This window comes from Pan troglodytes, chromosome 4 (assembly GCF_028858775.2).
Source record: "Pan troglodytes isolate AG18354 chromosome 4, NHGRI_mPanTro3-v2.0_pri, whole genome shotgun sequence".
Lineage (NCBI taxonomy): Eukaryota > Metazoa > Chordata > Mammalia > Primates > Hominidae > Pan > Pan troglodytes.
The window spans coordinates 1720667-1744003 of record NC_072402.2 but is presented as its reverse complement, the minus strand read 5'-3'; the positions used below and the strand labels follow the sequence as shown (position 1 = coordinate 1744003).

The 23337-nt window shown below is 62.6% G+C and overlaps 1 protein-coding gene across 8 annotated transcripts in view; it reads left to right on the top strand.

Moving 5' to 3' along the window:
* Positions 1 to 23337, top strand: part of SLC12A7 (solute carrier family 12 member 7) — a 108201-nt gene that overhangs the window by 67383 nt on the left and 17481 nt on the right. For all 8 annotated transcript variants that reach the window (XM_054684135.2, XM_024356527.3, XM_054684140.2 and 5 more), the window contains exons 4-17: positions 4462 to 4608; positions 5302 to 5356; positions 6567 to 6697; positions 8026 to 8267; positions 9537 to 9748; positions 11072 to 11239; positions 13153 to 13251; positions 13879 to 13936; positions 14626 to 14800; positions 16257 to 16375; positions 16831 to 16929; positions 18424 to 18543; positions 19241 to 19345; positions 20409 to 20577. In XM_054684135.2, the coding sequence (XP_054540110.2) occupies positions 4462 to 4608; positions 5302 to 5356; positions 6567 to 6697; positions 8026 to 8267; positions 9537 to 9748; positions 11072 to 11239; positions 13153 to 13251; positions 13879 to 13936; positions 14626 to 14800; positions 16257 to 16375; positions 16831 to 16929; positions 18424 to 18543; positions 19241 to 19345; positions 20409 to 20577 (1899 nt within the window). The remainder of the gene's footprint in view (positions 1 to 4461; positions 4609 to 5301; positions 5357 to 6566; positions 6698 to 8025; positions 8268 to 9536; positions 9749 to 11071; positions 11240 to 13152; positions 13252 to 13878; positions 13937 to 14625; positions 14801 to 16256; positions 16376 to 16830; positions 16930 to 18423; positions 18544 to 19240; positions 19346 to 20408; positions 20578 to 23337) is intronic.

The window sequence follows — 23337 nt, the reverse complement described above, 5'->3', positions numbered from 1 at the left end:
CGCCCTGCCCGTGCCCGCCCAGTCCCCGCCCTGTGTGTCCCGGCAGGGTTAGATCACGCCGGCAAGGCAGTTGCTCGTCAGAAGAGCTGCCCTGAGCTCTGGTGCCATGGCCGCGTCCAACCCTTTCTTCCTGGGAGGGCTCGATGGTGCCTGCCCTGCAGCTCCTGTCGAGCCCTCTTCCCTCTCCACCGTCCGGGGAAGCGTGACATCCCCCATGCATCTGGGCGGCCGGGTTCCCTGTCGAGAAATGAACTTGGGGTGTTTTGTTCGTTCTGCGGGAGCGGCCCCATCTCCTGCTGTGGAGAGGAGTCTGAATGGTGCCGAGAGGCCGGGACATGGCCCCTTCCAGAGGGTGCTGTGGCCTCGGTGCTCCCAGGGGCCGCCCTCCTTTTCATTTCCTGTCCAGGACACTTAGCCTGGTAGCATTTTCCCTGCAGTTTTATTCCTTGAGGATTTGTTTCCAGGAATCCATCCTAGGAAACGAGGCAGGGTGCAGTGGGGAAAGGTTTCCCTTGAGTGGTTTCTGTGGGTGACGAGGTGTGGAAACCCCTTGAGCATCCTTGGGAGGGTTCTGCCGTCCTGCACAGATGGGTTGCCTGAGAGCCACCCTGAGGCCTGAGGCCCTGAGGTGACGCTCACAGGCGAGAAAGACCCTGGACCCCCGTTGGGGGAGATCTTACGTCCTCGCTGTGGGGGTGCGGCGGGTGGCTCAGTTTCTTCTCAACTCCCTCTGCTTTTTAAATCTTCTTTCAAATATGTGTGTGTTGCTTTAGAATAAGATACAAAAAACAAAAAAAAATAATCCACCGGAAGAAACCAAGCAGCGCAGGCCCTGCTCTGAAGCCGGGCGACGGCCTCCCCCAGTCTTGACACAAAATTGTCATTTCCCGAGTCAGCCCCTAGCCTGTGCCCCCCTCCTTCGGCAGACAGCTAAGGGCATACGTTGGCTTTTTAGGGTGATTTTTAAATTCCCCTATTATTTTCCTTAACTTTCTAACTCTAAAAATACCGTCAGGAGATCCCTATCTTCTCAGAAGGGAGGGTTTTGTAGTGCCAGGTAGAGGCCAGTGAGCAGGAAGGAAGGAGGTGCTGAGCCAGGCGCCCCCAGGTCCAGGGAGGGTGGGCCCCCCTGCTGCGTGTGACCTCCACCAAGTGGGGCGTCCCTCGGCCGGCCCCTTGCCCTCCCCTGCATCCGCCCAGCCTGGGCTCTGCGCTTTGCGTCGACACCACCCCTGAGTGCCTCCTGCCAGCGTCCAGTGTTCTGCTGACCTGGGTCCCACACAGCAGTCGGGAAGTCAGGCCGCTGAAGATGTCTCTTTCCTTCCTTTTACTGTAAACACAGCGGAATTAATACTGCATTTCCAGAATACTTGAAGACATTTGGTTTTGTTTTTGAGAAGCCTCACTCTGGGGTTGAAGTAACCGGAGACGAGGGACGTGACCGTGCGGCCACCTTGGGGTGGGGCCTGGCCTCATGAGGGCCCTCAGCCCTGGCTGTTGTCCCAGGACAGGGTAGTGGCCTCTTCAGAAGCTGCATCTCTGGACCTCTTTCTGGTTCCCCTGCTGGGTCCCTCCTGGCTCGGGGAGCCTCTGGCCGCCCCGCCTGTCTGTAGCTTGGCCAGCCTTTGGGGTGGGACCATCACTGCTGCACGTGGACGCTGCGAAATTGGGTGTTGCCGGGCTCAGCACTCAGCACCTTTCTGCACGTGGATGGTGTGGAACTGGGCATTGCCGGGCTCAGCACTCAGCACCTTTCTGCACGTGGATGGTGTGGAACTGGGCATTGCCGGGCTCAGCACTCAGCACCTTTCTGCACGTGGACGCTGCGGAACTGGGTATTGCCGTGCCACACGTGGACGCCGTGGAATTGGGTGGTGTTGTGCCGGGCTCAGCACTCAGCACCTTTCTGCACGTGGACGCTGTGGAACTGGGTATTGCCAGGCTCAGCACTCAGCACCTTTCTGGGGTTTCACGCATGCTGGGCACTACCTTGAGGCCTCATGGGCTCAGGCTGGTACTCTGGCACCAAAACTCAGGAGCCACAGGCCTTCCCTGTCTGTCCGCCTGTGTGCTGGAGTTTGTGTCCTAGGGAGATGTTGGCTTTCTCCAGGGAGCAGGTGTCTTGCCACGGGCCTGGTCCGAGTGCTCCGGGAACAGGCTTCAGCTCCAGCTCGGCTGGGCTCAGGCACCACTGGCCTGGCCATCCAGCTCCAACCCCTCTGCCTGGTGGAGCCCAGCCTGCCATGAGGTGCCCATAGAGAGCACACCCCAGCTTCTCTCACCCTACTTGGTACTGAGACATGACTGAAACGTCCAGGCAGGTGCGTTTGTTCACGGCACACGGTGGGCCAGGGCCCAGGAGGTTCCCACCTGGAAGGCTCTCCCTGGCCCTCCCTGGCAACCCTACCCCCAGGCTGGTGGCTCTCAGGCCTCTGTCCCTCAGGGACAACATGCAGGTGCCCCAGGCTGATGCTGCCTGCGTTTCAGTCGTGGAGGGACCAGGGCCGGTGACCCCAGCAGGCCTGTTGTTTGACGGTGGCGGGTTTCAGTTGGCAGTGACTCCTTCGGCTCCCTTAGGGGACCGTGGCTCGGCCCCTGGGGTGGAGGGGCAGGGGCCGCCCCTCGTCCTCTTTGCCAGGCTCAGAGGCTCATCCCCAGCAGACCTGCTCCCATTGAGGAGCCTTTTCAAGGGCCCAGGCATCTCCAGCCTCCCGCGCCTGAAATTGGGTCAGGTTGAGCCTTAAAAGTTGCCTTTTAGGCGCGAACCAAGAGGCCAAGGCCGGCCATGCCCTTCCGTGAGGAGTCAGGATCCCCCGCCTTTGGCCGAGAACCAGCTTCTGACTCGCCTGTCACGGGGCTGCGGGATCTGAGGCTGAGCCTGGAGGGCAGGGGCCCCTGTGTGGACCGCGTCTCTGCCTGGAGCTCTGCCTGTTGGCTCCTGCATTAGCTGAAGCCTCTCTGGGAAGTCACAGCAACAATTGTCCCTGGAGCCTTGCTGTCACCTCTGCCCTGGGCTCTCAGTTTTATCCAGTGAGAATGTCCCAAAGCCAGTTCTCCACCATCCGCCACCGCTTCTCTCGTTTGCACCAAGAACAAAGCATACCCAGATTTGGGGGGCCCAGCAGCGGCCCCCAGCCCCGTCACCCTCTCCTCTCCAGGGCCCCCGACAGAAGCAAGTCGCTCCCCTGTTGCTTCCCACCTAGGGCTCAGGGAACCAAGTGAATCCCCCAGGCTCTCAGATCCAGGGCTTCCCACGCTCCGAGCTGCTCTCTTAACATTATTTTTCCCAGGGTCCTAAAGTTGGTGGAGCCCTAGAGCCCTGCCCTGGCCCCAGCCTCGGCCTGTCTGTGGGAGGCGTTCCGGCACGGTGACCCCGGAAGCCACCCTGTTTGCTTTTGTGGTGTGGTGTTCAGCGTGCTCTCCCTGGGAGCTGCCCCTCACCTGGTGCCCTGTTCCCATCCTCCCCAGGCCTGGGCTGTGTGAACCCCAGGATCGAAGCCCCGCACGGGGCCTGTTCTGATCCACATTGTGGCCGTTGTTCACAGGAAGTGTCTTCAAATAAAACCTTCCCCCTTTTCCGTATTGACCTTGAAACGTTTTCCTGTTAAAACGTCACCTTGTGCTGGCACCAGCCGTCCTCCAGGTCTGAGCCACGTGCCTCTGCTCATGGCGGGAGTGGGGCTGAGCAGGCAGTGGGGATGGAGCTGAAACTTCTACCCCAGCCTGGCCTGTCCCGAGCGGAGCTGGGGAGCTGCCTGGCAGGCGCTGGCCTGCTCCTGGCTGTGCTGCTGACCCTTGCCCATGCGGGTTTCCTCAGGGCACAGGGTGTGTCCCCCTCTCTGGCACAGGTGTCTGAAGCAGGCTGCCTGCTCCGTGCTGGGGCAGGCGGGGTGGCCCCCAGGGTGGATATCTGAACCTTTGCTGTTATCTGGTGGTGACCTCCGTGCCCGGTTAAGATGTGTCAGTTTCCGCCCAGGGCCGATGCTGAGCTGTGGATTTTTTTTTTTTTTTTTTTTTTAGCTTTATGGGCAGCAGCCGTCTCATCCCTCCGCTGGCTCTGCTTCCATTCCTGAAGTCTCAGGCTCTCCCGGGGTGTCAGATCTGAGGCCCTGAGCCATCCAGGGAACGGAGCCAGGGGCCCTCTCGTTCTCCCTCTTGTTTTTTCCATAACTTTTCCAGTGTAACAGGTTTCCCTCCGTCAGGGAGGCACAGCGGAGCAGCTGCATCTTGGTTCTCTGCCAACCATGTGGTTCTGCTCCCCTCTCCTAAGCCCTTGTTCCGGGATGGTCAGGGGTCCTGTCCTGGGCCTCTCTCTGAACCTCCATCTGTTCTGGGAAGGACTCCTGCCCCCTCCTGCCCCCACGGCCGCTTTGCCTGCCCAGGGCCTGAGTGCAGCCTGGGGAGGGGGCTCCCTTTGGGTGTGGGGTCCAAGCCCCCGGGACACGCTATGCTCTGTCGCAGGCTCCGCGCATGGGCACCTTCATCGGCGTCTACCTGCCGTGCCTGCAGAACATCCTGGGCGTCATCCTCTTCCTGCGCCTGACGTGGATCGTGGGGGTGGCCGGTGTCCTGGAGTCCTTCCTCATCGTGGCCATGTGCTGCACCTGTGTGAGTCTCCCCCGGCCAGGTGTGGCTGTGCCTTCGGGCGGTGGCAGCCAGACAGTAGGGCTCTCCCCAGATGCCGTCTCCCCTGGCCGCTGTGGTTGTGCCTTCGGGCGGTGGCAGCCGGACAGTAGGGCTCTCCCCAGATGCCATCTCCCCTGGCCGCTGTGGTTGTGCCTTCGGGCGGTGGCAGCCGGACAGTAGGGCCCTCCCCAGACGCCCGTGTAGACGTCGTTCAGCGCCGTCTCCTCCACAAGAGCCGGGGCAGCTGCGGGGATGAGACGCCACACTGTCCGGGGTTAGCGCTGGTGTGTTGACTGGCGTGCTGGCACCTCATTTACCCGTGTCTGCGGACAGGCATCTCAGCCAGTGGTGGGTGTCATGGGGCGGCATCCGGGGGCTGAGGCTTCCAAGGGAAGGGACACCCTGTGTTTTGATGACATCACCTCCAGTTTGGAAGGACCTTGGGCACTTTCAGGGGTCGCTGTCATAGGGAAAGGGGTGGGAACCAGGACACTGCATGCCAGGTGCCCGGGAGCCTCCAGGTCCTGTTTCCTAGCCACTCCATTGAGACGGAGAGCCCTGGAGTTGGGGGCTGGCATTCGGCGGGAGCCAGGTCATAGACCCTGACTTGGGAGTGTTGCGATGCTGGCAGGCTGTTGGAAAACTCTCCTCAGATGGCCGCCTGTCTTTTTGCAGACAATGCTGACCGCCATTTCCATGAGTGCGATCGCTACCAACGGTGTGGTCCCAGGTAAGGGGTGCCCGCCAGCCGCGGCCCTGAGTCCTGTTAGAGGAGTCTGTGTTTTGCCGCACGGCAACCGCGAGGAGGCCGCTCGGCGAGGCCGGGCTGGGGGCTGCCTGGGGGTCTCAGCCGGGCCTTCTGCGTGTTCTCCACTGGCTCCTCTGGCATTTGAGCCGTGAGGTCACGGCTGTTTGGTTTTCTTCCCCATTTTGCTGCGTGGTGACCATGTCTTGCCAGGGTAGGCAGTGCCCACCAGGCAGCGGGCTGGGGAGGGGGAGGCACGGGCGATTCCAGTGGCGCCTGTAGCCCAGCGTGTGCCATAGGCTGAGTTCTTGGAACCTGTATCTCACGAGGGAAGGTGAAGACAAAACACTGCCCTGACCTTGTTAATTAGTAATAAGTTAATTACAATACATAATAACTAGTGAACTGAGATGATACTGTTAATTAGCAATAAATGAATTACGATACGAAATAACTAGTGAACGGAGATGATGCCACGTCTGCCTCTGAGTGCATGTGTGCTGCGCGTGTTAACGGCCGGGCTTGCTCAGCACCAGGTCCTCACGCAGCTGGTCCCCATCCCCACGGGGGCATCGCTTGGTGCTCAGCGGACTTCCCCGGCCTCAGGAGAGCACGAGGGCCTTCACCAGGGGTCTCCCTCCGCAGCCAGGGGACCAGTCTCTGCCTCACGATGGCCGCGTCCACTAGAACCCCTTCCACATGGCACACGCACTGCTCAGAGCAGGGAGAGCTGCGTTCTCCAGGCAGCCCTGGGGTTGCGTCCGGCTTTCCCGCCAGTGCTAGCGTGCGTGGTTCACAGTACACGAGATGACTCCTGAACATCCTAGTTTCTCTTTTACCTTTTGTATAAGCAAAACTTCGTGGAAGTGGGGGCTGGGGCTGCCACTGATGTACGCGGGACTTTTTCTGGGACCTGTTGGGGCCTCCTGCTCCCCAGGGAGCCTTATCCCTGACCTCACCTGGTCCTCATGTCCATGAGAACGCGTGCTCTCGGTATGGAACGTGTGCCGAGCCTCGGGAGGGGAGAGTTCACCGTGGAAGCATCTCCATGTGCTGCTTTGCGGGTGGATGAGGGTCTACACGCTGCCTTCGCAGAGACAGGCCCTCCTTTGCCCGTGAACGGCAGCGCAGACCACACCTCGGGTCCGAGTCCAAGTGCGCCCCTGACCCGCGGCTGCCGCCTTTGTCTCCGCAGCTGGCGGGTCCTACTACATGATATCGCGCTCGCTGGGACCCGAGTTTGGAGGCGCTGTCGGCCTCTGCTTCTACCTGGGCACGACGTTTGCAGGGGCCATGTATATTTTGGGGACCATCGAGATTTTTCTGGTAAGTGTGCTGCTTTGGAAGGGTTCCCACCCCACAGTCTGTGGCAGGATGCCAAGGCGCCCTGCCCGACCCACTCTGTGGCACACACAGCACACTGAGCCATCCTGACCCCACTGTCCTGGCTGCCCCTGGGCTCTCCTGGGCTCTGGCCATGGCGGAAGCCACTGGGCAGCGTCCACTCAGCAGCGACCTGTGTCCCCCTTGAGCACCATTGCTGCCCTCTGTGAGGGGTGCCTGGCATGAGCTGGGTAGACATCTGGACTGTAGATCTGAGCCCCGCGTAGGTGTAGTCCTGCAGTCGGAGCTGTTTTAGGAGCAGGGCTGGAACTCCGCTTAGAAGAACCTCTCACCAGGATCCCAGCCTCTTCCCTGCCTGATCTGGGCACTTGGCCGAGGGTCCCAGAGCCCAGCAATGTACAACCAGGTGATGTCATCACCTTCTCAAAACAGGCATGCTCAAAGCATGCCCCACATCACCTGAGCACAGCCGAGAGCTGTGGCCTGAGTTCCTTGGTCTTCGCGGGAACGGGAACCGCCCTTCTCTGGCCGACGGGTGCTGTCCTTCCTGCTGAGGTTCTGAAACCCGCTGTCCCTGCAGGGCTTCAGAGACGCTCACCTGAGCCCCTGTCCCCAGTCTTTCTGCCCCTCCCTCTGCTGCCAGACCTGGTTCCTGGCCTCCTGGGCTCCTGAAGAGAGCCACATGGCCAAGAAGGTTCTGAAACCTTTCAGTGGGGTCCCACCCACACCCGTCCCAACCCGAGTCCCCCTGGCCATGTCCCTCCGTCTTTCCACCTGCCCCGGGTGCCGTGGCTGCCGCACTCCCAGGATCCCCTTTGGTGGGGGTGGGTGCCATGCCCTCCATGCCTGCTGCACCCCAGTCCTGTCCTGGTCTTGAGGGAGCTGAGCAGCACCGTCTCACGTCTCCGTCCCTTCCCTTGAATCTGGGCAGAACAGAGGTTGCCCCCCGCCGGCGTGGTCAGCCCCTGTGTGTGTCCAGGACGTCCAGCCGGGGTGGGCTGAGCTCTCTGGGCAGCAGTCACATTCCTCTTAGCAGAAGGTGTTTCTTTTGAGTGCAGACATGCGGATGCCCCGGGTCCTGAAGTTGCTTTACTCTAAGGCTCCCGGGTGGTTCCTGGGAAACGTTCAGGCCCCTGGCTGTCCATGGCCTGTGCGCTGACCCCCGCGGGCTCCGTCCAGCACGGATGCGTCCCGATGGCCCCGGCACCTGTTGGGAGGAGGCCCCTGTGTGGCGCTGGGGGCTTGCGGGAGGGACGGGCACTGGGGAGTTGTGTCCGGGGACGGCCTCCCGACCCGCCTTGTTCCCGCAGACGTACATCTCCCCGGGTGCGGCCATCTTCCAGGTGGAGGCTGCGGGTGGCGAGGCGGCCGCCATGCTGCACAACATGCGTGTGTACGGCACGTGCACGCTCGTGCTCATGGCTCTGGTGGTCTTTGTGGGCGTCAAGTATGTCAACAAGCTGGCACTGGTCTTCCTGGCCTGCGTCGTGCTGTCCATCCTGGCCATCTATGCCGGCGTCATCAAGTCTGCCTTCGACCCCCCGGACATCCCGTGAGTCTCGGGGCCTCTGAGCCGTGGGTGGTGTGTGGGGCTGGGGCCAGGTCCCGTGGGCTCTGCCCGCCTCTCGTCCATCATCCTTGACGCCGAGCTCCCCGCAAGGGGTGGGCTGGGTGTGACCGCGGCGGGAACCCCCGTGGGCTCATTCTGGGGATTACGGGAAACCCAACGGTGAGGTGGGCTGAGGTACCCTCGTGGCCGGGTCTGAGCACGAAGACCCTCCTCAGTGGCAGGAGGGCTGGTGAGGGGTCTGGCAGGTTTCAGGGGTGGCCGGTGGCCCTGAGCACGGTCAGGTGCACTGAGCGTCGTGGGTGTGGCCCTGGCTGCTGCTGGGGCCTGGGTCTCTTCTCCCTCCCAGAGGTGCTTGGAGGGGCTCTTTTCTTGTCCTTTTGGAGGAGCAGCTGGGAGGCGGCCCAGGGTCCTGGAACATGGGAGTGGCCACCAGAGCCCGCAGGGAGCAGGTCCAGAAAGGGCCAGCAGCCAAGCCCCTTGAGGCTCCCGCGGTTTTGCCGTCTCCGCGTGGAGGGAGCCCCTGAAGGAACAGCCTCATAGAGGCCTCAAAACAGAGGGAGGCAGAACAGCTGCAACCCCACAAGCCCATTTTAGGGAAGCACAGCTGCCCTCCCCCTCGGGGACCCGTCCTGAGACCCCCCGCCGATGCCTGACGCTACAGCCCTGTGTAGACTGTTTTCCACGCACAGGCCTGGCTTATACGTCGGGGGTGGCACTCCTGTGCTCTTGGCCGTTGGCACGTGGCACGAGGGTGGCTTGAACTCAGACACTGAGATTGTGACAGCTGAGCCGGCCAGGACGCCGCCGAGGGCCTCGGGGAGGGAGTGGCTGCAGCGTGGCTGTGCTGGCGCGGCGGGAGGTTGCTGGGTTCCACCTCACTACTCGGCACTGCGCGGTGGAAAACGTGTGAATTGTTTATGTCTAGAACGCTTCATTTAGCACGTTTGGACCATGGGTGGCCGAACCATGGATGAGGGGACGGCTGTACGGTACAGCGTTCCTGCTGCAGCCTGGCCTGGTCCCCGGTCCCCGGTCCCCGGTCCCCAGTGTGATCCCTGGCCCTTGCGTTCCTGCTGCAGCCTGCCCCGGGCCCAGTCCCTGGCGTGATCTGTGGCCTTCCTGTCTTGGGAGGTGCAGGGTGCCAGGAGCCACTCGCGGGTGACACCATGGGTGCCCGTTGGGGGAGCTGGGTGGGGCAGTAAAAGCCACTTCGGTGGCAGCACACGTGCCGTGCCTCCCTGTCCCGCCCAGGGTCTGCCTCCTGGGGAACCGCACGCTGTCACGGCGCAGCTTCGATGCCTGCGTCAAGGCCTACGGCATCCACAACAACTCAGCCACCTCCGCGCTCTGGGGCCTCTTCTGCAACGGCTCCCAGCCCAGCGCCGCCTGTGACGAGTACTTCATCCAGAACAACGTCACCGAAATCCAGGGCATCCCGGGCGCGGCCAGTGGTGTCTTCCTGGGTGAGGCTCGCAGGGCTGCAGCTGGAGCTGGGGGGTGGCGGGGGCAGCAGGGGCTGGGGGGTGGCAGGGGCAGCGGGGGCTGGGGGGTGGCGGGGGCAGCAGGGGCTGGGGGGTGGTGGGGGCAGCAGGCGCTGGCCCTGGTGGCTGCTCTCGCCTTAGAGTCACTCTCAGGGCCCCAGTTCCTCCTGCCTGGCCGAGTCCCTTCCCAGCTGCTGCTGATGAGCCTGGGGGTCCCTGTACACACCCCTGGCAGAGCCATAGGAGCCAAACACGGTGTGGCAGGGAGACAGCCTCCGTCATGGTCAGCAAGCTGGTCTTAATGCCATGGATTTATTTTCATGACCTCCTGGCAGCATGTATGAGGAACTTGCTGTGTTAAGAAGGGAGTGGTGGCTGGGCGGTAACTTCCCCCTCTGTGTATCCTTCTCTGATGAGAGGCTGCCTCGGACCTGCCCCAGGGGGTTGAGGGAAAAGGACCCCTGGCAGGGTACACGAGACCTGCTCCAGAACCCGAGACGGGAAGCCCGGACTTTCCAGAACCCGAGACGGGAAGCCCAGACTTCCCAGAACCCGAGACGGGGAAGCCCGGACTTTCCAGAACCTGAGACGGGAAGCCCAGGCTTTCCAGAACCCGAGATGGGAAGCCTGGACTTTCCAGAACCCTAGAGAGGAAGCCCAGGCTTTCCAGAACCCTAGAGAGGAAGCCCGGACTTTCCAGAACCCGAGACGGGAAGCCCAGACTTCCCAGAACCCGAGACGGGGAAGCCCGGACTTTCCAGAACCTGAGACGGGAAGCCCAGGCTTTCCAGAACCCGAGATGGGAAGCCTGGACTTTGCAGAACCCTAGAGAGGAAGCCCGGACTTTCCAGAACCCTAGAGAGGAAGCCCAGGCTTTCCAGAACCCTAGAGAGGAAGCCCGGACTTTCCAGAACCCGAGACGGGAAGCCCAGACTTCCCAGAACCCTAGAGAGGAAGCCCAGGCTTTCCAGAACCCGAGATGGGAAGCCCGGACTTTCCAGAGCCCTAGAGAGGAAGCCCGGACTTTCCAGAACCCGAGACGGGAAGCCCAGGCTTTCCAGGAATATGTTGTTCCCCACATGAGGCTTCTCTTTAGTGCTGACCTTCCCTCCGTAGACGCAGACAGGCAGCTTTCCCAGAGGTACCATCTCAAAAGCTTGTTTGAATTGGAGCCTGCTTGCAGCACACAAGCTGTGACCCTTCCCCTCCGGCCACCAGTGGCACCTGCCGGGGAGTGGGCGGCCTCATGGCGGGGGCACTGCACAGAAGGTGCCAGAAACCCATGGGATCTTCCTTGCCCGGCAGAGAACCTGTGGAGTACGTACGCGCACGCGGGGGCGTTTGTGGAGAAGAAAGGTGTGCCCTCGGTGCCCGTGGCAGAGGAGAGCCGTGCCAGCGCACTGCCCTACGTGCTCACCGACATCGCGGCCTCCTTCACCCTGCTGGTTGGCATCTACTTCCCCTCCGTGACCGGTGAGCCCGCTGCTCCAGGCCTCTCCTTCTCTTTCTTTCTCTCCCTCTCTTTTTTGAGGCAAGGTCTTGCTCTGTCACCCAGGCTGGAGGGCAGTAGTGTGATCACGGCTCACTGCAGCCTCAACTCCTAGACACAAATATTCCTCCCACCTGAGTCTCCCAAGCAGCTGGGACCCCAGCCACGCAGTACCACGCCCGGCTAATATCTGTATTTTTTGTAGAGTGGGGCAGCCGGGACCCCAGGCACACGGTACCACGCCCGGTTAATGTCTGTATTTTTTGTAGACAGGGGTCTCCCCACGTTGCTCAGGCTGGTCTCAAACTCCTGAGCTCAAGCCATCCTCAGCCTCCCAAAGTGCTGGGATTACAGACGTCTTGAGCCACCACGCCTGGCTTCCATCTTTCTCTTTCTTTGTCTTTGTCCATCTCTCTGTCTCTGTCATTCTCTCCTCCTGCACTCTCTCTCTCTCCCCCTACCCCTTTCCCTCTCTCTCTGTCTGTCTGTCTCTCTCTCTGTCTCCCTCTCCTTCCCTCCCTCCCTCCCTCCCTCTCTGTCTCTCTGTCTGTCTCTCTGTCTGTCTCTCTCTCTCTAGTGTGTTCCTTCCTGCCCCTGCTTATCTTGCCTGTTTGGCTCAGGGGAAGTGGCTGAGGTCTCTGCCCTGCGTCCTGATGGATTTGTGAGAAGCCTGTCTGCTGCTCTCCCAGGCAGGCCTGTGTCAGGAGAAGCTGTTGTAGGGTTGCTGGGAACACCTGGCAGGCTGTTAGGAGACACCTAGGAGTGGCTTCAGTGTGAGCTCAGAGGCTGGGGACCTCGGCCCTCTGTGTCCTGCTCAAACAGTGGGCCTTGTTCCGGCGGTGGGTGGGGCCCTTGGTTGTTCCCCAGGGGGTGGGGCCAGGCCCCGTGCTCTTCGAGTCGCACACACACGCCCCCGGCTGTCTCCACTCGGCCTTCCTGTCGGGACGCCCCTGACAGCCGCTGGCTGCTTGTGCAGCCTGCAGCTGCCCTTCTGGTCCCTTCTGGTCCCTCCCACGTCTGCTCCCGGCCTTCATCTCAGCGCATCCGAAAGCCCTGGAGCCCAGGGTCAGCCACAGGGCCTGGCCACAGCGCTGGCTTCTCGTGTTTCCCTTGCCTACCCTGAAGGTGGGCCCGTCTTGCTATGGAGGGGGCGATCTGCCCGGGGTCCTCTCCCTGTACCTCCGCTCCAGCCTCCCCTGTCCGTCCGCATGCGCTCTGTGCCGTGGGTGGAGGGCGTGGGGGCAGAGCCTCTGCGTGGCTCCGGGTGTCTCCGCGGCACTGGATTGTGGGCTCTGCCGCCTCCCAGGCCACCCCGAGCAACGGGTGCTTCAGGCTGCGCCTTAGATGGGACCGAGCCGGGCGTCAAGTGGCCCCCACCGACCCGGCTTCCCAGAGCTTTGTGGGAGCCGATTGTGTGGAAACATCCCCGGCCGTGGCTCCTTAGAGCAAGGTGGTGCCACAGCGGGAGGGGTCGCAGCGTCTGCTGGCCTGGCTGGCTGGGCTGAGTCGTTCTAGGATCTCATTCCCAAAGTCCTTAGGTCCTGGGGGCCTGTGAGCCATTGCTCAGCACCGTCTCTGGGCTGACCCTTGGCCATGGGATTAACACAGGCTCCAGAGAAGCCCTGGGTGTGGGGGGCGTGGGGGTCAGTGTTGGGGTCGGTTCTCGTCCTCGGATCCAGGGGAGCAGTAGACGTGGGTGCTCATCCGCGTGCCTGGGCCCGCATCCCCCCAGCCGCAGTATTGCAGCGTGGGCTGGCGGAGCTTGGACTGCAGCCTCGGCTGCAGCTCACCTTCGGGGTCTCCCCAGAGACCGCCTTTCCAGCTCTCCGGGCAGGGGCTGCCATCACATGGCACTGACTCCTCAGATGGGTCTTTGCAGCATTTTCCATGTTCACAGGTATCATGGCGGGTTCAAACCGGTCCGGGGACCTCAAGGATGCGCAGAAGTCCATCCCCACGGGGACCATCCTGGCCATAGTGACGACGTCTTTCATCTGTATCCTTGGAGGGGTGCAGGCGAGGGTTCCAGCCTCTGCCTGGGGGGAGGCCCCCATGCCCTCCCCGGCTCAGCATCGTGCCCTCGGCCACCAGCGTGTGACTTCCCAGGTTAGGCTGTGCTCTCACCACGTCATCCTCCCTGGGAGACGGGGCAGGGGCTGCTGTCAGGACCCCGGCTTCTTCACCACTGTGTGATGCGATCGCAGAGAAAACAGAAGCAGTCATCCTGCCGCGTGTGGACGGTGATGCGCAGCGGTGTGTGGGGTGTGCCGCCGGCAGGCTGGGCCCGCGGGGTCTCTGGCTTCTCAATCCCAAGGCTGCCTCTTTCCAGCCGAGCATTGTCCCCTCAGCGTGGTCCCCTGCCAATCCCTGGCGGTCAAGCACCAGGCCAGGTGTGTGTCCACCACCCCAGGGCCCCGTTCTGTGGCGCTGGACAGAGCCCCAGGAGGGTGCGCTGAGGACACGGGGGACAGGACGTGCCCGGGATGGGATGGGATGCAGAACGATCCCCGCCCACCTGGATCCTGCGGCCCGCTGGCCAGCATCTCCCCACCCACCCCACCCCACCCCCCGTACCTGAGGACCCTGCACCCACGGACCCGCCTTTCCTTGACAAGGGCTGTGGATCTCTCCTGCATTGTGCTGTTTGGGGCCTGCATTGAAGGCGTGGTCTTACGAGATAAGTACGTTTCCACCTGCAGTTTTCGTGCAAAGCCTGTAGTCTTCACGGGTTTTCCTGAGGACAAATTCGGCTTTGAAATTACATCGCCCTAGGACTTCATGTCCGCGTGCAGAGCTGAAGGCGTCCTGGTCCCAGGGTTGGGATCCCTTGGTCTGATATGTCGTCTCTTCCGCTGGAGCCTAGGGCCTGGGGAACCGTTCAGAGCCAACTCCAAGCCCTGATGCGGCTGGGGGCGCAGGCCCTTCCTGGGGAGGCCACAGGGGTGTGGACGGGTGAGGCTTGGCCCTGGGAGATCCCTCAGCCCTGCTGCCAAGTGGAGAAGTAGTGGGGTCCCAGGCAGGTCATCACTGACCCTGCATCCTCATGGGGTGTGCCTGTCTGGCAGCCCCAAGGCCCCGGGGGTCCTGGGTGGTCCCTGACTGAAGCTGATGCCAGGCTGGGTCTTCCCTGCTCCCAAGAGCGACCCTGAGGTGAGCAGGACCCCCTCCCCCGCTGAAGACCCTCCAGAGCATTCTGGCCATGCTGGGCAGAGCCTGGTGGAGGTTTCAGCCAATGGGGACTGGAGGCCGGGCCTCAGCTTTCCAAGGAGCCGCCCTCACTGCATTGGGCCCCTCGCTCTGGGTGGGAGAAGACATTTTGTCTGACTTAGGCTCACTTCTGAAAGCCGCCCGCCCGCCCGCCTGCCTGCAGGTTCGGGGAGGCCCTGCAGGGGAACCTGGTCATCGGCATGCTGGCCTGGCCCTCCCCCTGGGTCATCGTCATCGGCTCCTTCTTCTCCACCTGCGGTGCCGGCCTGCAGAGCCTCACGGGGGCACCGCGCCTGCTGCAGGCCATTGCCCGTGACGGCATCATCCCCTTCCTGCAGGTGAGTCCCGCGCCCTCGTCAGGGGGGACCCTGGAAGGTCAGGGTCGGGGGCTTTCCTCCCCTGCGGGATCCTTACAGTGCCGTGTGTGGGACGCACGCCTGCAGCTTGGACCCCATGGTGGTCATTCTGCCCCTGGCCACTGCACGGAGCATGGGAGTGGTGGGAGGTGGGTGGTGGGCAGAGGCAATTCCAGCCCTCCTGCCTGCAGGTCCCTCCGAGCTCGGCCCTGGGTGTGTCAGGAGCGGCTGTGAGGGCCCACAGCCATGTGTCCAGAGGTGCCTGGTCTGTTGTCTGGTCAGAAGCCCTCTGTCTGCCTGCCTGCCTGCCACGTCTTTCTCTGTGTGGCTGAGCTCTTCAGCCCGTGGGAGGTGGCGTCACCAGCCACCTGCAGCCAGTGTGTGTGGCTGCTCTGAGGATTGCATGGACGCCCGCATGGGTCCTGTCCGTGTGCTGTGCCCAGAGCTGCCGATTGTAGCTCCTCCTGCTACTTGGGCCCAGGGGCAGCTGTGGGAAGGTCGTGGATGGCAGAGCCATCCTTGCCCGTCGCTGGTCCCTCAGCAGGGTGCCGACCCGCAGGGCCTTTGTGTGGTTGCATCTTCAGTCCCAGCCGGGCCTAGGGCATGGTGTCCAGGAAGGGGACAGGCACACAGGCCCCATGGGCCTCAGCTTCTGGGAGGTGAGGGTGGCCTGATGAGAAAGGTCACCACAGGGTCTGGGGAACCTCGAGTGCCCTGGAGATGCTGGTCCTGTGTTGTGTGGTCGGGGAAACTGAGGCAGGTGGGGGGCAGGCTGGGGCCACACAGGTTGCAGGCAAGCCCGGCGTAGGCACAGCTCTGAAGCCTCCTGGGCTGCAGCCCTTTGTCAGGGCTTCTTCCCAGGCCAGCCGCGTGATGTCCCGGGCACCTACTGTGGAAGGCGTTTCTGCTGGTCTGTGTCTTTAAGATTCATCTGGGCTAGACCTGAGCAGCCTGCAGCTTCTCTCCTAAAAGGGTGGTGTCATCTGCCCCATCTTCCTGCCCTTTTCCCTGCAGGTGTTTCCTACTATGGAAGGCGTTTCTGCTGGTCTGTGTCTTTAAGATTCATCTGGGCTAGACCTGAGCAGCCTACAGCTTCTCTCCTAAAAGGGTGGTGTCATCTGCCCCATCTTCCTGCCCTTTTCCCTGCAGGTGTTTCCTACTATGGAAGGCGTTTCTGCTGGTCTGTGTCTTTAAGATTCATCTGGGCTAGACCTGAGCAGCCTGCAGCTTCTCTCCTAAAAGGGTGGTGTCATCTGCCCCATCTTCCTGCCCTTTTCCCTGCAGGTGTTTCCTACTATGGAAGGCGTTTCCTACTATGGAAGGCGTTTCTGCTGGTCTGTGTCTTTAAGATTCATCTGGGCTAGACCTGAGCAGCCTGCAGCTTCTCTCCTAAAAGGGTGGTGTCATCTGCCCCATCTTCCTGCCCTTTTCCCTGCAGGTGTTTGGCCACGGGAAGGCCAACGGGGAGCCCACGTGGGCGCTGCTGCTGACAGTCCTCATCTGCGAGACTGGCATCCTCATCGCCTCTCTGGACAGCGTGGCCCCGATCCTCTCCATGTGAGCCCCCACAGGACGGGGACCTGGGGATGGGTGTATGGGCCTGGAGCGTGGGGCAGTGTGGATGGGAGGTCCTGCTCAGGACAAGCAGTAGACAGGCATGGCCAGCTGTGGGCAGTCAGGATCCTGCCGGGAAGGGAGTTGCGCCGGGGAAGGCAGGTACACAGGCCTCCAGGCAGCCACCCGCTGGGGTCAGCCGGGGACAGTGTGGCTGGACAGACAGCTGCTGGGGAAGGGACGATGGCCCATCTCTTGATGGACCAGGTGGTCACAGGATGGCTGGAACCTGAGGGGGCCTGATTCGGAATCAGTCTGAGTCAGCTCACGTGCAGAGACAGACATGGGGAGACAAGGCGCAGGTGGGAGGGACAGTGACAAGGGTGGTCTCCCAGGTGGCAGTGACTGGGGGCTCGGGGGCCCAGTGGGCCCGTGTCAGTGGCCGGCCGTCCCTGCAGGTTCTTCCTCATGTGCTACCTGTTCGTGAACCTGGCCTGCGCCGTGCAGACCCTGCTACGTACCCCCAACTGGCGTCCACGCTTCAAGTTCTACCACTGGTGAGGCCACTCAGCACGGACATCGGGGGCCCCCGCAGGCTGGGACACTGTGTGCCTCTGCCAATGGTGAGGCCACTCAGCACGGACATCAGGGGCCCCGCAGGCTGGGACACTGGGTGCCTCTGCCACTGGTGAGGCCACTCAGCACGGACATCAGGGGCCCCGCAGGCTGGGACACTGGGTGCCTCTGCCACTGGTGAGGCCACTCAGCACGGACATCAGGGGCCCCCGCAGGCTGGGACACTGTGTGCCTCTGCCACTGGTGAGGCCACTCAGCACGGACATCAGGGGCCCCGCAGGCTGGGACACTGTGTGCCTCTGCCACTGGTGAGGCCACTCAGCACGGACATCAGGGGCCCCGCAGGCTGGGACACTGGGTGCCTCTGCCACTGGTGAGGCCACTCAGCACGGACATCAGGGGCCCCGCAGGCTGGGACACTGTGTGCCTCTGCCAATGGTGAGGCCACTCAGCACGGACATCAGGGGCCCCGCAGGCTGGGACACTGTGTGCCTCTGCCACTGGTGAGGCCACTCAGCACGGACATCAGGGGCCCCGCAGGCTGGGACACTGGGTGCCTCTGCCACTGGTGAGGCCACTCAGCATGGACATCAGGGGCCCCGCAGGCTGGGACACTGGGTGCCTCTGCCAATGGTGAGGCCACTCAGCATGGACATCAGGGGCCCCGCAGGCTGGGACACTGGGTGCCTCTGCCACTGGTGAGGCCGCTCAGCATGGACATCAGGGGCCCCGCAGGCTGGGACACTGGGTGCCTTGCCACTGGTGAGGCCGCTCAGCATGGACATCAGGGGCCCCGCAGGCTGGGACACTGGGTGCCTCTGCCACTGGTGAGGCCGCTCAGCATGGACATCAGGGGCCCCGCAGGCTGGGACACTGGGTGACTCTGCCACTGGTGAGGCCGCTCAGCACGGACATCAGGGGCCCCACAGGCTGGGACACTGGGTGCCTCTGCAAGGCCAGCTGCTCTGGGCCTGAAGACCCCAGTGTGTTCTTGACTGTCCCTTTGCGGAGTAAGCCCCTGCGCAGCTGATGAGACTGCACCTGAGGAAGGTCTCTGGTTACGAGGATGCCCAGGTGTCTGCATGCGCCTTGTACCTCCTGTGGTCAGCCCAGCCTTCCCAGGCTTGGGGCGTAGCCCATCAGGGCTGTGGGTCTTCTTAACTCCCCTCCCCAGGAATCAGGCGCTGGGTGGACGCTTCAGCCCCTTGTTACATGCACAGCCGAGGTGCTGTGTGCACGCTGGGAGCTGGAGCTGTGTACTGGGTTTTGGAGTGACAGCTCCCACAGGGGCCCAGGGAGCCACGTCACCCCTCAGAGGTGGTTGAGTACAGCCATGGTCGTCAGGCGTCAGTGACTGTTTTCCTAGTGTTAACAGAGAGTTTTACTGAGGGAGGGGCAGTGTCCGTGTGGTGGTGGCTGAGGTGTGGGGGCTGCATGGCGTTGGGCCACCCCTGAGCCACTTGCCCCGCCCCCAGGACCCTGTCCTTTCTGGGTATGAGCCTGTGCCTGGCGCTGATGTTCATCTGCTCCTGGTACTACGCGCTGTCCGCCATGCTCATCGCTGGCTGCATCTACAAGTACATCGAGTACCGCGGGTAAGCGCTGTCGGCCCCCCTTACAGACCCGGCGCACGGGAGGGCAGGCCCCTCTCATGCTATGCCTGGGGCAGCTCCCTGGAGGGGCCTCCCTGGGGCTTGAGCGTCATGTGCCCTCACAGGGGCAGCTGGGAGCACGTCCAGGTGGGCTGTGTTGTGAAAGCTGGGGTTTCCCTCCCACTTCCAGCCAGGCCGAGGTGCCTGCACTTGTGGACAGGGTCTCCAGCCTGGAGCTCTGTCTCGTGCCGTCCTCAGCAGGCAGTGAGCCCACGGCTGACTATTCCTGCTACGTGTCTCGCGAGGTGTCCCCAGGTTGTGTCTGTACTCGGCAGCCACAGGCGTCCTTCCCCGTGCCCCAGCGCCCACCCTCCCTCCACCTGCACCTACCTCGTGCCCGGGGTCCAGCCACTTCCCTGTCACGGGCCTCCTGCCCCCCGTCCTGTGAGGAAGGCACCTCACGCGTGCTGGACGTAGACCTCATTCCCTCCACAGCCACGGCACCCTCTGACCCAGTGGCTCCTAGGACGGGCTCCCTTGAGGGCAAGGGTGGGCATGGAGGCCTCCCTCCTCATCCAGGGACTTTTCCCGGGGGTTCTGTTTGCCCCAACTCACCTGCCCCCAGAAGTCCCCTCTTTCCCAGGTGGGAGAGAAGCCTCCAGGCACGCGGCTGGACAAACCCTGACTTCCTTTCCCACAGGGCCGAGAAGGAGTGGGGCGATGGCATCCGTGGCCTGTCCCTGAACGCCGCCCGCTACGCCCTGCTGCGCGTGGAGCACGGTCCCCCCCACACCAAGAACTGGAGGTGAGCACCGCCCATGCCCCATGGTCCTCAGACGCACGGAAGAGCCGTTTCTGAGGTCGGCCTTTGAGTGGGGACCTTCGAGTCTCAGGGGTCTCTCACCTTCAGCCGCTCAGGCAAGGTCTGGGGTGTGAACACTGCCTGTTGCAGAGCGGATGGCGCAGCTGGGGGCTGGGGGTGTCCCTGCTGCAGGGTGGGGGTGTGGGGAGCCGGCCCCTCTGCTGGCACAGCCCTGGGCTTGGGGTGGGAGAGGGTGGCTCCTGCTGAAGCAAAGGCCATCTTTGGGAAGCCTCTGCCCCTCAGGGCCTCGGCGGGGGCCTCAGGCATGTGCCCTGGGCCATTGTCCCCTCAGGGGCCTCGGCGGGGGCCTCAGGGGTGTGCCCTGGGCCATTGTCCCCTCAGGGCCTCGGCGGGGGCCTCAGGCATGTGCCCTGGGCCATTGTCCCCTCAGGGCCTCGGCGGGGGCCTCAGGCGTGTGCCCTGGGCCATTGTCCCCTCAGGGGCCTCGGCGGGGGCCTCAGGCGTGTGCCCTGGGCCATTGTCCCCTCAGGGCCTCGGCGGGGGCCTCAGGCGTGTGCCCTGGGCCATTGTCCCCTCAGGGGCCTCGGCGGGGGCCTCAGGCGTGTGCCCTGGGCCATTGTCCCCTCAGGGCCTCGGTGGGGTCCTCAGGGGTGTGCCCTGGGCCATTGTCCCCTCAGGGCCTCGGCAGGGGCTTCAGGTGTGTGTCCTGGGCCATTGTCTCACCTGTCTAGCATGTCACCTGTCCCACCTGTCTAACCTACCTATTCCCCTGTCCTGCCTGGCTAGCGCCCAGCTGTCTATCAGTCCTGCCTGTCCCACCTGGCTTCTGTGGCCTGTCTCACCTGTCACCTGTTCAACTTACCCCACCTGTGTCACGTTTCCCCATCCCATCTGTCACCTGCCCCTTTTGTCCCCTGTGCCGCCTGTCGTGTATCCCCCGTCCCACCTGTGTCGTGTGCCCCACCCGTCCCATCTGCCCTGCCTGTTGATGGGCCGTGCCCGGGTGAGCGTTGCCGTGGTAACAGCCGTCCCACCCTGGCTGCAGGCCCCAGGTGCTGGTGATGCTGAACCTGGACGCGGAGCAGGCCGTGAAGCACCCCCGCCTGCTGTCCTTCACGTCGCAGCTGAAGGCCGGCAAGGGCCTAACCATCGTGGGCTCGGTGCTGGAGGGGACGTACCTGGACAAGCACATGGAGGCTCAGCGGGCCGAGGAGGTGGGCCGGGCGGGGTCTGGGGGCCAGGCCTCTTTCCCACCCCAGCTGCACAGGAAACGTGCCCTGGCATGTCCTCTTGCAGCGTGTCAACACGGTGCTGCTGTGTTTTAGCCGTGGTGGTGGCTTTGAGCTCAGAGCAGCGCGCTAAGGCCTGGGAGCACCAGCCGCACCCCGGGAAGCTTGGGAGGTGCTGAGGGCCATTAGCTTTCCAAGGGCGAACCCTGGGACCGCCTCCTCCTGCCATGGGTGAGCCCCGTCCAGAGCCGTAGTCATGGTTCTGCTGCAAGCTCAGTCTCCCGCTGTTCAGGCTCACTGGGGGCTGCATAAGTGTGATGCCCGTGTGCTGGGGGCTCACTGGGGGCTGCGTAAGTGTGATGCCTGTGTGTTGGGGGCTGCATAAGTGTGATGCCCGTGTGCTGGGGGCTCACTGGGGGCTGCATAAGTGTGATGCCCGTGTGCTGCTGAATTTCTGCCCACTCAGAGCTTTGTGGGGAGGGACGGGTGAGTGCCCTGGGCATGTAGCATGCTGGTGCCAGCTCTGAGCCCTGCTGCTGCAGTCGGCTGCCCCAGGACATCGGGGTCTGAGACTTCGTGTCTTCATTTCTCTGATTTTCAAACTTCTTATGGGAAGCTTCACACTATCCAGAAACGGAATGATGACACGATGAAAGCCTGTGGGGTCACGTCACGTCACGTCACCTGGAGTTACTTCTGTATTTCTTGCTAAAGCAGGGAGCTTCTGAGTGCCCACCTGCGTGATTTTCATGCCAAGGGCACCTCATTCCCAGGCAGGGCTGGCTGCCGTGGGCGCCTCGAGCCTCCTCCTTCCCCCTCGTGTGTGTGGGAGTCTGTGGGGCCTATACCAAGTGCCTGTCACAGTGGTGTGTGTCCGAGGTCCCTCCCATGCGGGTGCCCCCTCTGTCCTTGCTGTGGGTTGGGAGCCAGCTCCCTGCTGCCAGGCCCCCACTGGGACCTTGTGGGTGTGTCCAGGCATCTGCAGCCACCCCCACCCCCCACCCCCCACCCCCCACCCCCGTCCGTTTCTCTGCACAACCACAGCCGCACTGAGGCTCGTTCAGGTCCGGGCCGGTCAGCCTAGGGGTGGGAACCCTGCTCAAGAGGGCTGTGGGCACGTGGACGGTAGCAGCCTCAGGTGGCGTGGCCTAGGGCCAGGATCCCATGGAGGTAAAAAATGGCCCCCGCCGCTCCCGCCACGTTGGCCACGTGGATGGCCACCCTCTCAGGCTGTTGCGCAGGTTCGCTTTTCCAGGGAAGACAGGAGATGCCCTGGGCCTTCCCTTTCCCTGACGGCGGCGTCATGGCTCACCACGGGTTCAGGCGTTAGCTGCTATTGACTGTGAACCCGTGGATTTAGGTATCGTGGTTTTCGGGGGGATGTTCACAGTCCTGGTCCCCATATGTCCCTTTCCGTGTTCCTTATCCCATGCTCGAATGCTCTTAGGAGGAATCCCGGAGTTGGAACTGCCCTGCTGGCATGGATTCTAAGAATCCTGGCACTGCCTGGCCTCCCTGGAGGTGTGTGAGGGCGCGTCTGTGCGCATGAGGGACAGGGCAGGGATTGCAGTGACTGGGGGATGACGGGACCCCCTGCCACGCTCTGCCACAGTCTTCACGGCTATGGGAAGAGCTGCGCTCACTTATACTCTCACGTTAACGCAGCTCACAGGCAGATCCTCTCCGTCCGACAGCCCTTCGGCTGGGGGCTCTGGGGCAGCCTCAGACAGGAGCCCGCTCTCGCGGACGGGAGGACGAGCGCACCCTGCCCCCGCTGCTCTCAGGGAGCCTTTGGCTGTCACTTAGCTGCATTGGTTGCGAGGGCTGGAGCCAGCCGCAGGCCCCGCCTTCCCTTGGCTGCCTTTGGGGCTGCACTGCCCTGGGGAGCTGTATTCTCCTCCATCGTGGCTACGTTAGTGTGAAATTAGAGAAATCTGGGCAAATCTTTTCTTATTTCTTTGTTTGTTAATTTTTATTTATTTATTTTTTAAGACAGAGTCTCCCTCTGTTGCCCAGGCTGCAGTGCAGTGGTGCCGTCTCAGCCCACTGCAACCTCCACCTCCCGAGTTGAAGCAATTCTCCTGCCTCAGCCTCCCAGTAGCTGGGATTACAGGTGCCCACCACCACGCCCGGCTAATTTTTGTATTTTTAGTAGAGACGGGGTTTCGCCACGTTGGCCAGGCTGGTCTCGAACTCCTGAGCTCAAGTGATTCGTCTGCTTCGGCCTCCCAAAGTGCTGGGATTACAGGTGTGAGCCACGGCACCCGGTCTGGGCAAGTCTGTAAAGCATGGACATTTCTCTAAGAAGTGTGCAGCTTTGTGACTCATGCAGTTGCCAGGGAGGCTCATGCGCGCCCTTGTGCTCTGTTCTGTGTGGCACTGATTGGCATAAAAGGGGTCCTAAGGCCCTGGTGTTCTTGCTCCCCACTCGTAAAGTTGTCCTCCGGGTTGCCTGTTGTCCTCCGGGTTGAGGTCTGTCTGCACGGAGGCCTCTGTGACTGCTGCGCCCGGCAGGTGCGGGGACTTGTGATAACAGGGTCCCCCGACACAGTGTTGACTTGTGATAACAGGGTCCCCAACACAGTGCTGACTTGCGATAACAGGGTCTCCCGACACAGTGTTGAGTTCCTGCCAGGCCAGGGCAGTGCCGCGTCCTCCTGAAACCCTGCAGTCCTGCAAGGTGGTTTTCCCAACAGTGAGGCCAGAAGAGAGTTGAGATCCCCAGCTCCGACTCCTCGGAGCCAG